This window comes from Watersipora subatra, chromosome 11 (genome assembly GCF_963576615.1).
Source record: "Watersipora subatra chromosome 11, tzWatSuba1.1, whole genome shotgun sequence".
NCBI classification, from domain to species: Eukaryota; Metazoa; Bryozoa; class Gymnolaemata; order Cheilostomatida; family Watersiporidae; genus Watersipora; species Watersipora subatra.
Window position 1 is genome coordinate 16468095 of NC_088718.1, and position 12950 is coordinate 16481044.

Consider the following 12950-nt stretch of genomic DNA (forward strand, 5'->3'; position numbering starts at 1 on the left):
AAATGTTTTTCATTGGTGAGTAGTTGTATGAGGGCGATTCGATAAGTAAAGATAATTTTACAATAAGTCAAGTTGTAGTTGAGTTAGATACTTTGTTTTATTTTTTATTTTTCAACATAATTGCCAGACAAGTCAACACATTTCTGCGATCTTGGTACCAGTTTCTTGATCCCATCTGCATAAAATTCTGCAGATTGCCTTCGTAACCATTCGCTCACAGTAGCTTTGACCTTGTCGTGAGTCTCCATATGAATCCCTCTGGTATATGGCTTTAGAGCACCAAAGAGATGATAGTCAGAAGGTGCAAGATCAGGGCTGTAAGGTGGGTGGTCCAACAGTTCCGAACCTAGTTGGTTTATGGTCTCAATGGTTCGAGTGGCAGTGTGGGGCCTTGCATTGTCTTGGTGGAGAATGACGCCACGAGATTGCATGCCTCTTCTCTTGTTCTTAATGTCCTTCTTGACTTGCCGTAACAGTTGGCAGTAATTTTCACTGTTTACTGTGGTTCCCTGCTCAAGAAAGCTTACTGTAATGGGGCCTCTCACATCCCAAAACACTGTCAACATCACTTTCTTGACACTTCTCTGTGCTCTGAACTGCTTTGTGACAGGAGATGATGGGTGTTTCCACCTCAATGACTACTGCTTTGACTCTGGCCCATAGTGTGTCACCCAGGTCTCATCACAAGTCTGTTTAAAAAGGAATCACCTTTTTGAACCCTGTCCAGATTCTTCCTAGACATTTCCAATCGCTTAGCTTTGTTAGCATCACTGAGCATTTTGAGTACCCACCTGCAGCACACCTTTGAATACCCAAGATCTTCATGAAGAATGGAATGCACTGTTCCAATGGAGATGCTCAATGATTCAGCAATTTCCTCTACCTTTATCCTCCTGTCTGCTCTGACAAGCTTGTCCACAGCCTCCAAATTGGATGGTGTGGCTGCCTCTTTTGGCCTGCCTGACCTTGGTTCATCCTCAATAGAGGTCCTTCCTTAAACCTGCTAGCCCATTTGAAAACTCTATTTTGGTTTAAACAACTGTCACCATATTGAGCTTTCATTCTCCTATAAATGTCACTTGGTCTGACTCCTTCACTCGACAAAAATCTTATTACAGCTCTCTGTTCAACATGTGAGCAAATTTCAAGAGGGGCAGCCATTTTGAAATAGTCTCCAAAAAAATTTATAGCCTCAAAGTTATTGAAAAAGATTACAGTGTGAAGACAACACCTAAAAAAACATAACTCCAAAAAATTATGCATGTATCACAATAATATTCTAACTTATAAGGAAATTATCTTTACTTATCAAATCGCCCTCGTATAATTAGTGTACCATGTCTCCAATTAATCTAAGGCAAATATTCTTGTGTTTGCATTGAGCTAACGGAAAACATCTTTGCATCTCTCACGTTGACCTTAGTTTCGCTTTTCAAACACATTTTTATAGCTATTTTTTCTTCCCGATGATCAGAAGCATTAATCTTACGTATAAATACGTACAGCTACATACACCTACGTACAGCTCCGTACGGCTAAATACACCTACGTACAGCACCGTACAGCTACGTAAACCTATGTACAGCTACGTACACCTACTTAGGTTTCAAATATTATAGATCATAGAACATCCGATGAGTATTTATTGGGTAATAGTAGTAGTGACAATGAGTATTCATTGGGTAATAGTAGTAGTGACAATGAGTATTTATTGGGTAATAGTAGTAGTGACAATGAGTATTTATTGGGTAATAGTAGTAGTGACAATGAGTATTTATTGGGTAATAGTAGTAGTGACAGTAAATATTTATTGGGTAATAGTAGTAGTGACAATGAGTATTTATTGGGTAATGGTAGTAGTGACAATGAGTATTTATTGGGTAATAGTAGTAGTGACAATGAGTATTTATTGGGTAATAGTAGTAGTGACAATGAGTATTTATTGGGTAATAGTAGTAGTGACAATGAGTATTTATTGGGTAATAGTAGTAGTGACAATGAGTATTTATTGGGTAATAGTAGTAGTGACAATGAGTATTTATTGGGTAATAGCAGTAGTGACAGTAAGTATTTATTTTTAACGGTAATAATAATAATGCTGTATGCTATAGTGATAGTGGTAACTCGTCTGACTCAGAACATGCCTAACTTGTCATCCACGGTAGTATTGAGAGGACAAAATGTGTCCGAACTCATTCTGCAACATATTTGTGGCCTATTTACGGCTTCAGATAATGTACAATTTTATGCTAATTAATCGGGTCAAATGTCAAAGGTCAAATGTTATGATAACTTATCTGTGCTGATGCCAAATATTTGGTTTATCGAATATTTGTCTCCATAGAAATTTATTTGGTAGCGAAACAGTTAATTATAGTGGTAACAATTATTGTTATGTTTACTTTTATAAATGAAATTGAGTTAGTAGAGGTTCAGCTGTAGATGCTAAAACTACAAATATGTCATTTCAATTTGTTTTCAATCAGAGTTACGCGTGTATAAACTGGACCCATAAGTTTTGTAAAAATCTTTTGCATTTTAAAGTTGGCTCGAATGTGGGATATAGGGTAGATTACTATTGAAGACCCCAATATCTTGCCTATATCTATATTTAGACTGCAGTGCTAATTACAGTGTGTATGTGTTTGACTATCAAATTGTGACTACTAGATTTTTTCAATAACGAAATGATCAAATGATGTTCTTAGTTGAAACCATCTTTAGAGCTAGCCTTGAAGCAGTAAGAGTCCAAAATTAGTGACTTGGGTATCAAATGTTAAAACCAAAGGAATTAATGAATTATAGGCCCAGGCAAGGATTCTCGAAGAATTTGTCTGCTCCTTTTTAATATCCGTTTGAATGAAAAAACATTTCAATTTTCAAAATAGTATCGTACAACATATGTTAATGGCGTGTTAACTGTTAACCAGTATTTGACAAAAAATAATTTTTTGGGAAGTTCAAATGTTCCCAATAGGCCTAACCAACATCAGTGGTTCTTAATCTTGTTGGACATACTGAGCTCACCGGTTTTATATGAGCTTTCACTGAGCTCCCCGGTTTTATATGAGCTTTCACTGAACTCACCGGTTTCATATGAGCTTTCACTGAACTCACCGGTTTCATATGAACTTTCACTGAACTCATTAATTTCATTTGAGCTTTCACTGAACTCACCGGTTTTACATGAGCTTTCACTGAACTCACTGGTTTCATATGAACTTTCAATGAACTCACCGGTTTCATATGAACTTTCACTGAACTCACCGGTTTTATATGAGCTTTCACTGAACTCACGGATTTCATATGAACTTTCACTGAACTCACCGGTTTAATAAGAACTTTCACTGAACTCACGGGTTTCATATGAACTTTCACTGAACTCACCTGTTTCAAATGAACTTTCACTGAACTCACCGGTTTCATATGAACTTTCACTGAACTCACCGGTTTCACATGAACATTCACTGAACTCACCGGTTTCATATGAGCTTTCACTGAACTCACCGGTTTCATATGAACTTTCAGTAAACTCACCGGTTTTATATGAGCTTTCACTGAACTCACCGGTTTCATATGAGCTTTCACTGAACTCACCGGTTTCATATGAACTTTCACTGAACTCATTAATTTCATTTGAGCTTTCACTGAACTCACCGGTTTTATATGAGCTTTCACTGAACTCACTGGTTTCATATGAACTTTCAATGAACTCACCGGTTTCATATGAACTTTCACTGAACTCACCGGTTTTATATGAGCTTTCACTGAACTCACGGATTTCATATGAACTTTCACTGAACTCACAGGTTTCATATGAACTTTCAATGAACTCACTGGTTTCATATGAACTTTCACTGAACTCACCGGTTTCATATGAACTTTCACTGAGCTCACCGGTTTTATATGAGCTTTCACTGAACTCACCGGTTTCATATGAGCTTTCACTAAACTCACCGGTTTCATATGAACTTTCACTGAACTCACCGGTTTAATAAGAACTTTCACTGAACTCACGGGTTTCATATGAACTTTCACTGAACTCACCTGTTTCAAATGAACTTTCACTGAACTCACCGGTTTCATATGAACTTTCACTGAACTCACCGGTTTCACATGAACATTCACTGAACTCACCGGTTTCATATGAGCTTTCACTGAACTCACCGGTTTCATATGAACTTTCAGTAAACTCACCGGTTTTATATGAGCTTTCACTGAACTCACCGGTTTCATATGAACATTCACTGAACTCACCGGTTTCATATGAGCTTTCACTGAACTCACCGGTTTCATATGAACTTTCAGTAAACTTACCGGTTTTATATGAGCTTTCACTGAACTCACCAGTTTCATATGAGCTTTCAGTAAACTCACCGGTTTTATATGAGCTTTCACTGAACTCACCGGTTTCATATGAACTTTCACTGAGCTCACCGGTTTTATATGAGCTTTCACTGAACTCACCGGTTTCATATGAGCTTTCACTGAACTCACCGGTTTCATATGAACTTTCACTGAACTCACCGGTTTCATATGAACCTTCACTGAACTCACCGGTTTCATATGAACTTTTACTGAACTCACTGGTTTCATATGAACTTTCACTGAACTCACCGGTTTTATATGAGCTTTCACTGAACTCACCGGTTTCACATGAATTTTTACTGAACTCACGAGTTTCATATGAACATTCACTGAACTCACCGGTTTCATATGAGCATTCACTGAACTCACCGGTTTTATATGAGCTTTCACTGAACTCACCAGTTTCATATGAACTTTCACTGAACTCACCGGTTTCATATGAACTTTCACTGAACTCACCTGTTTCAAATGAACTTTCACTGAACTCACCGGTTTCATATGAACTTTCACTGAACTCACCGGTTTCACATGAACTTTCACTGAACTCACGGGTTTCATATGAACATTCACTGAACTCACCGGTTTCATATGAGCTTTCACTGAACTCACCGGTTTCATATGAACTTTCAGTAAACTCACCGGTTTTATATGAGCTTTCACTGAACTCACCGGTTTCATATGAACATTCACTGAACTCACCAGTTTTATATGAGCTTTCACTGAACTCACCGGTTTCTGTGAGCATTCACTGAACTCACCGGTTTTATATGAGCTTTCACTGAACTCACCAGTTTCATATGAACTTTTACTGAACTCACCGGTTTCATATGAACTTTCACTGAGCTCACCGGTTTTATATGAGCTTTCACTGAACTCACCGGTTTCATATGAGCTTTCACTAAACTCACCGGTTTCATATGAACTTTCACTGAACTCACCGGTTTAATAAGAACTTTCACTGAACTCACGGGTTTCATATGAACTTTCACTGAACTCACCTGTTTCAAATGAACTTTCACTGAACTCACTGGTTTCATATGAACTTTTACTGAACTCACCGGTTTCATATGAACTTTCACTGAGCTCACCGGTTTTATATGAGCTTTCACTGAACTCACCGGTTTCATATGAGCTTTCACTAAACTCACCGGTTTCATATGAACTTTCACTGAACTCACCGGTTTAATAAGAACTTTCACTGAACTCACGGGTTTCATATGAACTTTCACTGAACTCACCTGTTTCAAATGAACTTTCACTGAACTCACCGGTTTCATATGAACTTTCACTGAACTCACCGGTTTCACATGAACATTCACTGAACTCACCGGTTTCATATGAGCTTTCACTGAACTCACCGGTTTCATATGAACTTTCAGTAAACTCACCGGTTTTATATGAGCTTTCACTGAACTCACCGGTTTCATATGAGCTTTCACTGAACTCACCGGTTTCATATGAACTTTCACTGAACTCATTAATTTCATTTGAGCTTTCACTGAACTCACCGGTTTTATATGAGCTTTCACTGAACTCACTGGTTTCATATGAACTTTCAATGAACTCACCGGTTTCATATGAACTTTCACTGAACTCACCGGTTTTATATGAGCTTTCACTGAACTCACGGATTTCATATGAACTTTCACTGAACTCACAGGTTTCATATGAACTTTCAATGAACTCACTGGTTTCATATGAACTTTCACTGAACTCACCGGTTTCATATGAACTTTCACTGAGCTCACCGGTTTTATATGAGCTTTCACTGAACTCACCGGTTTCATATGAGCTTTCACTAAACTCACCGGTTTCATATGAACTTTCACTGAACTCACCGGTTTAATAAGAACTTTCACTGAACTCACGGGTTTCATATGAACTTTCACTGAACTCACCTGTTTCAAATGAACTTTCACTGAACTCACCGGTTTCATATGAACTTTCACTGAACTCACCGGTTTCACATGAACATTCACTGAACTCACCGGTTTCATATGAGCTTTCACTGAACTCACCGGTTTCATATGAACTTTCAGTAAACTCACCGGTTTTATATGAGCTTTCACTGAACTCACCGGTTTCATATGAACATTCACTGAACTCACCGGTTTCATATGAGCTTTCACTGAACTCACCGGTTTCATATGAACTTTCAGTAAACTTACCGGTTTTATATGAGCTTTCACTGAACTCACCAGTTTCATATGAGCTTTCAGTAAACTCACCGGTTTTATATGAGCTTTCACTGAACTCACCGGTTTCATATGAACTTTCACTGAGCTCACCGGTTTTATATGAGCTTTCACTGAACTCACCGGTTTCATATGAGCTTTCACTGAACTCACCGGTTTCATATGAACTTTCACTGAACTCACCGGTTTCATATGAACCTTCACTGAACTCACCGGTTTCATATGAACTTTTACTGAACTCACTGGTTTCATATGAACTTTCACTGAACTCACCGGTTTCATATGAACTTTCACTGAACTCACCTGTTTCAAATGAACTTTCACTGAACTCACCGGTTTCATATGAACTTTCACTGAACTCACCGGTTTCACATGAACTTTCACTGAACTCACGGGTTTCATATGAACATTCACTGAACTCACCGGTTTCATATGAGCTTTCACTGAACTCACCGGTTTCATATGAACTTTCAGTAAACTCACCGGTTTTATATGAGCTTTCACTGAACTCACCGGTTTCATATGAACATTCACTGAACTCACCAGTTTTATATGAGCTTTCACTGAACTCACCGGTTTCATATGAGCATTCACTGAACTCACCGGTTTTATATGAGCTTTCACTGAACTCACCAGTTTCATATGAACTTTCACTGAACTCACCGGTTTCATATGAACATTCACTGAACTCACCAGTTTTATATGAGCTTTCACTGAACTCACCGGTTTCATATGAGCATTCACTGAACTCACCGGTTTTATATGAGCTTTCACTGAACTCACCGGTTTCATATGAACTTTCACTGAACTCACCGGTTTCATATAAACTTTCACTGAACTCACCGGTTTCACATGAACTTTCAGTAAACTCACCGGTTTTATATGAGCTTTCACTGAACTCACCGGTTTCATATGAGCATTCACTGAACTCACCGGTTTTATATGAGCTTTCACTGAACTCACCGGTTTCATATGAACTTTTACTGAACTCACTGGTTTCATATGAACTTTCACTGAACTCACCGGTTTTATATGAGCTTTCACTGAACTCACCGGTTTCACATGAATTTTTACTGAACTCACGAGTTTCATATGAACATTCACTGAACTCACCGGTTTCATATGAGCATTCACTGAACTCACCGGTTTTATATGAGCTTTCACTGAACTCACCAGTTTCATATGAACTTTCACTGAACTCACCGGTTTCATATGAACTTTCACTGAACTCACCTGTTTCAAATGAACTTTCACTGAACTCACCGGTTTCATATGAACTTTCACTGAACTCACCGGTTTCACATGAACTTTCACTGAACTCACGGGTTTCATATGAACATTCACTGAACTCACCGGTTTCATATGAGCTTTCACTGAACTCACCGGTTTCATATGAACTTTCAGTAAACTCACCGGTTTTATATGAGCTTTCACTGAACTCACCGGTTTCATATGAACATTCACTGAACTCACCAGTTTTATATGAGCTTTCACTGAACTCACCGGTTTCATATGAGCATTCACTGAACTCACCGGTTTTATATGAGCTTTCACTGAACTCACCAGTTTCATATGAACTTTCACTGAACTCACCGGTTTCATATGAACATTCACTGAACTCACCAGTTTTATATGAGCTTTCACTGAACTCACCGGTTTCATATGAGCATTCACTGAACTCACCGGTTTTATATGAGCTTTCACTGAACTCACCGGTTTCATATGAACTTTCACTGAACTCACCGGTTTCATATAAACTTTCACTGAACTCACCGGTTTCACATGAACTTTCATTGAACTCACGGGTTTCATATGAACATTCACTGAACTCACCGGTTTCATATGAGCTTTCACTGAACTCACCGGTTTCATGTGAACTTTCAGTAAACTCACCGGTTTTATATGAGCTTTCACTGAGCTCACCGGCTTCATATGAACTTTCACTAAGCTCACCGGTTTCATATGAAATTTCACTGAACTCACCGGTTTTATAGGAGCTTTCATTGAACTCACTGGTTCCATTTGCATTTGTAGTAAGCCCTATTTTAGAAAAATAAAATATGCTTTTGTCACAATCAAGACTTATATGCTTATAAGGTTATCTGTTATAAGGTATATGTTTTACTGGTAGAACATATACCAGTAAAACCACAAGAGGCTCAAAATAAATAGACACTGGCTTGCCTTAAAGCCACCTAGATCAGTGGTTTTTAACCTTGTTGGACACACTGAACCCACTGGTTTCATTTGAGCTTTCAGTAAGCCCTTCTTTATTGAAAAATAAAATAGGATTTTTTACCATTCAAGACATAGGTTTATGTTTTACTGGTGCACAAAATGAACTGTACACTAACATCACAGTGTTCAAAGAACAAAAGACAATGTGTGACCTCACAACAAATTACATAGCTTTTCATTAAGACGTGACCTTGAAAATCAGTGTGATTTCTGCTTTTGCCTTTGAGAGACCTCGACCACGCCCCAAACTTACCAACCTCCCAGGGTTCGTTCACACCCAGGTTGAGATCCGCCGACCTAACATCTCTTAGTACATCAAATAGTGCCATGTTTGCGCAATTAGTGTATCCACTATTAACATTTTTTCCATGTTCCTTTTTACCAGAGGCAGCTTCGACAGATGATTGCGTCTATTCATTCCCAGTTGCACAGTCAAAATCAATTTACTATCAAATGGTCAGAACAGTAAACAATAATACTTGAGACATTTTCAAAGGCAAACTCTAGCTAACAAGCAAGCTAAACGTTAGAAGATACATGATTTAAACTCTGTTAAATCTTAACTATGTTAAATGTCAAGGAGATTTAAAGCCAAGTGATTTTTGCAGTCAAAACACCCAAGAAACCTGCAGTCCAAGATGGAGTAGGAGATATGTATATTTTCAAGCCAGCTATTTTTAATGCGCGATGGTTTCATTTAATATTGACCGATAGGATTCGTTCTGGATTGTACAGTAGTAATACAGAATTTATACTTGGCATATTCCTTTCCACTTAAGGATTGATTATTCAAAAAGTTAAAATGTACATGAACAAATATGGTCACATAAATAGTACTATAAATATTATAATATTACACATATAATATAATAGTAATATATAATAATTTACACTAATAAATGAAATGCTTAATCAACAAAATACAATCTGAATGGTCTACTGAGTCTAACTGGTTTGTTAACAATTCCTTAGAGAAACAGACTTTTTTCCTTGCAGATGACACTTGAATAGCAGATGATTTAACATTATAATATCAATCAGTGAAAATGCGTTTCAAACCAATTATTGTGGACAAAAAGTACCGCTGCGGTTTGATCCTTTCTTACCTGTAGCTGGTAATTAGGTTACGTAGCTGGAGAGTGATATACTCTAATGGAGGGGACTGGTTCCACTTGAACACGGCTTTTAGTTTGTCATTCACATCCAAGGGAAGGACAGCCATGGAAGACGATATCAGTGTAGCAAAATTTACGTTGGTTACGGAGTCAGGGGATACTGTACAACCACCAGAGGAAAACCAGCTCATAGAATGAGGTAAATCTGTAATCAATATTCAAATATAGAGTACGCAGCGCCTCCCTGTTTAAATACGATATCTTTTCCACGGTTGGGGTGACAATAATAAGATTTTATAACATTAAAAAGATTTAAAACAAAATAGCATTTCAGTTCTTTTTAATCTAAAATTTTAAGCGTCTGTCCATAGACTTATTAATTATACTTATCGTTAGTAGTATAGTTAATAGGTCTATGCGCTTGCCACATAAAAATGCTAGAGAAAGACGACTGATGTGCAAATGACGAAAATTTGAGCTTTATAAAGTGTTATCAGAGCGATTAAACACGTGTATTAGACATTACATTACATCAAAGTTATTTCCTCTTAAATAGGATCTTATGATGAAAAAAGTACAATCATATATTTTCAAAAGTTTAAACCTCTGAGCAAGAGATACTTAGTATGGTACAGCGAAGTTAAAAAAATTATAGCTGCTTATTTCAAAACAAAACATACCACCTTCCAAATATCTGTCTTAATTATAAGTGAAGATAACTCCTGAAATTCTATCAGGGAAGAAACAAAAACATAGTAATGTATTTAATTTCTCAAAACATAAAACAAGGATGTCCATGTCTCAGTTATGATAAACCCAGAGAGATCAGGCTCAGAGATCAGAGAGACCAGAGAGATCAGGCTCAGAGATCAGAGGGACCAGAGAGATCAGGCACCATCATAAGAGGGTGACTACTACATCATGCTAGGACTTACAAAAATGACAGAGTGAATGAAGGAGAGGACGAAATGTAAAAACAATTCCATTTTACCTCAAGTTATTCACATAAAAATTGGTGCCATTATAATAGCAAATTCGACTTGCAAATATCCGAGCAAAATAATAATATCATAATATGATAATATTGCAAAATGATAATTAAAACATGATAATAATCTAATGTGCCAAACATCAAATAAAAAACCTGGTTATTACGGTTACAACAAAAGCTAAGGAAAATCTTGTTACACGCTATCAAGCCTCAGTTTCAAAAAACTTTTACATGCTCCCCCTTAGGGTGCTCCCTCTTAGGACCAAACGAGACTCTAAAGCTTAGCATTCGCTTCAATTAAAAATTTTAAAAGACTCACTAGCAGTAGGGATGGCCTCGGGTATAACCCAACAGCAAGCCTCCAAAGCTAGCCTTAGGCCAGCATCATCGACCACAAGGTCAGTGTATATATTGAGATATTTGAGTAGACTGAGCGACTTCTGTGTCACCAGTTGCCTGTTCGCTGTGGGACTGACAGACATGCCCTCGATACGCTTGGCAGCTGATATAAGTAGATCTCTGTCTACCTCTTTGCCAGTCTTCAAACCTATGATTATTGAGTAAGATTCATGCAAGTTTGCAAAGAGCTGATAAATCCTGACATGAAAAAAGTTTTTCAAGCAATTATTTTGGCTTATTGACAAATTCAAATAACATGGTTGACTTTACATCAATAATTGGTTTTTTCATTAAGTACTTATTAGAGCACACAAACCTTAAATAGCTGCCTTTTCTTGTGAAATAGCAAAATCATAAATTTTATATTTATATCACAAAGTTGTAGCTTTAGAAAGATGGATATTAACAACATCCTGAGAGTTAACCTTCAGCGTTCAAACTTTAATTAAAAATAGTCAAACACCAACTTAATAAAATTTCTAGTATGCTGAAAATAACAATCTATATACATAAATCTCAAAGCTCGTCGTCGTGCGGTCTGTCCAGCTATAGCTATAAAAATTAGAATGAAAGATCGCCTCATACTGGATTTGATCAGGGAACCTCCCGTTCCCCAGGCAATAACCTAACCAATTACGCTACATGAGATAAAATAGACATTTCGGGTGATACGAGTTGTTATCTCGGCTAGAATACGCATAGCACTCTGCATTAAGCAGTCAGCAAAGTTTGCTCGCACGGTTCTTATTAGTAAGTTTAGCAATACGGATAGAAGCTTACTCAAATTAGCCATTGGCAACTACATTACCCGCCACTGTGTATAAGCTATAATAAGAGTCGTGTCCACCCGTCTGTTCGAAGCCATGCTAAGAGAGTTAAGAAAAAAATATTGCCTCGCACAGGAATCAAACCTGGGCATCAGATTTAAAGGCAATCACCCTGACACTACACCACATTAATTATGCACATACCGGTTACTCATTACGATCTCTCACGGTTCACGGGACTGCCTAACATACTATTACGTCTATAAAAATATAAGCCCATATACATATGTTTTTATCCTAAATTTCTTATATATTTTGTTGTTTGAAAATATCAAAAATAGAAAAAGATTTAAATCAATTCAATCTAGCTTGATGTTACCAAATATAAAATAAGCTAACATGATCTTTATCAAACCAAGTTTAGCGGTTAATAGGTTGGGTGAGCACTGTGCTGCTTTAACTGGTCTTTTCCCATGTACTAAACACGCAAAGTGTAGGTCAGGAGCAAATCTTGGCAGCGAGAGGCTTAAAATAATTAAAACTGCTTGGAAGCTTTTAACCACATAAATCACTTCTGTTGGTTTCTGATGTGATAAAAAAGGACAGTTGTACAGCCTAGTTTCCTTGCATAGTTCCTACAGCTTCAACCTTGGTCAGCATTGTAACACAAATAGAAGCACATTATCGCATTGATGAATCTTCATGTAACTGCAAGTGAATAATTTAGCAGAAGTAAATTGGGTTTTGCAAAGTAAGTATAAATTATTGTTATAAATCATTTACAACACAGGTTTAAACCACTAATCTCAAAAACAATGAACTATAAGTTTTATATAGAAAATTTGTCATTTTTTGATGCAAACAGCAACCAATAGTG

At 37.3% G+C, this 12950-nt stretch overlaps 1 protein-coding gene across 1 annotated transcript in view; it reads right to left on the reverse strand.

The window, feature by feature from the left end:
* Window positions 1-12950, reverse strand: part of LOC137407861 (sacsin-like) — a 218419-nt gene that overhangs the window by 131395 nt on the left and 74074 nt on the right. The window contains exons 22-23 of the mRNA XM_068094241.1: window positions 11227-11454; window positions 9908-10121 (exon numbers count right to left, since the gene is read on the reverse strand). Coding sequence (XP_067950342.1) covers window positions 9908-10121; window positions 11227-11454 — 442 coding nt within the window. The remainder of the gene's footprint in view (window positions 1-9907; window positions 10122-11226; window positions 11455-12950) is intronic.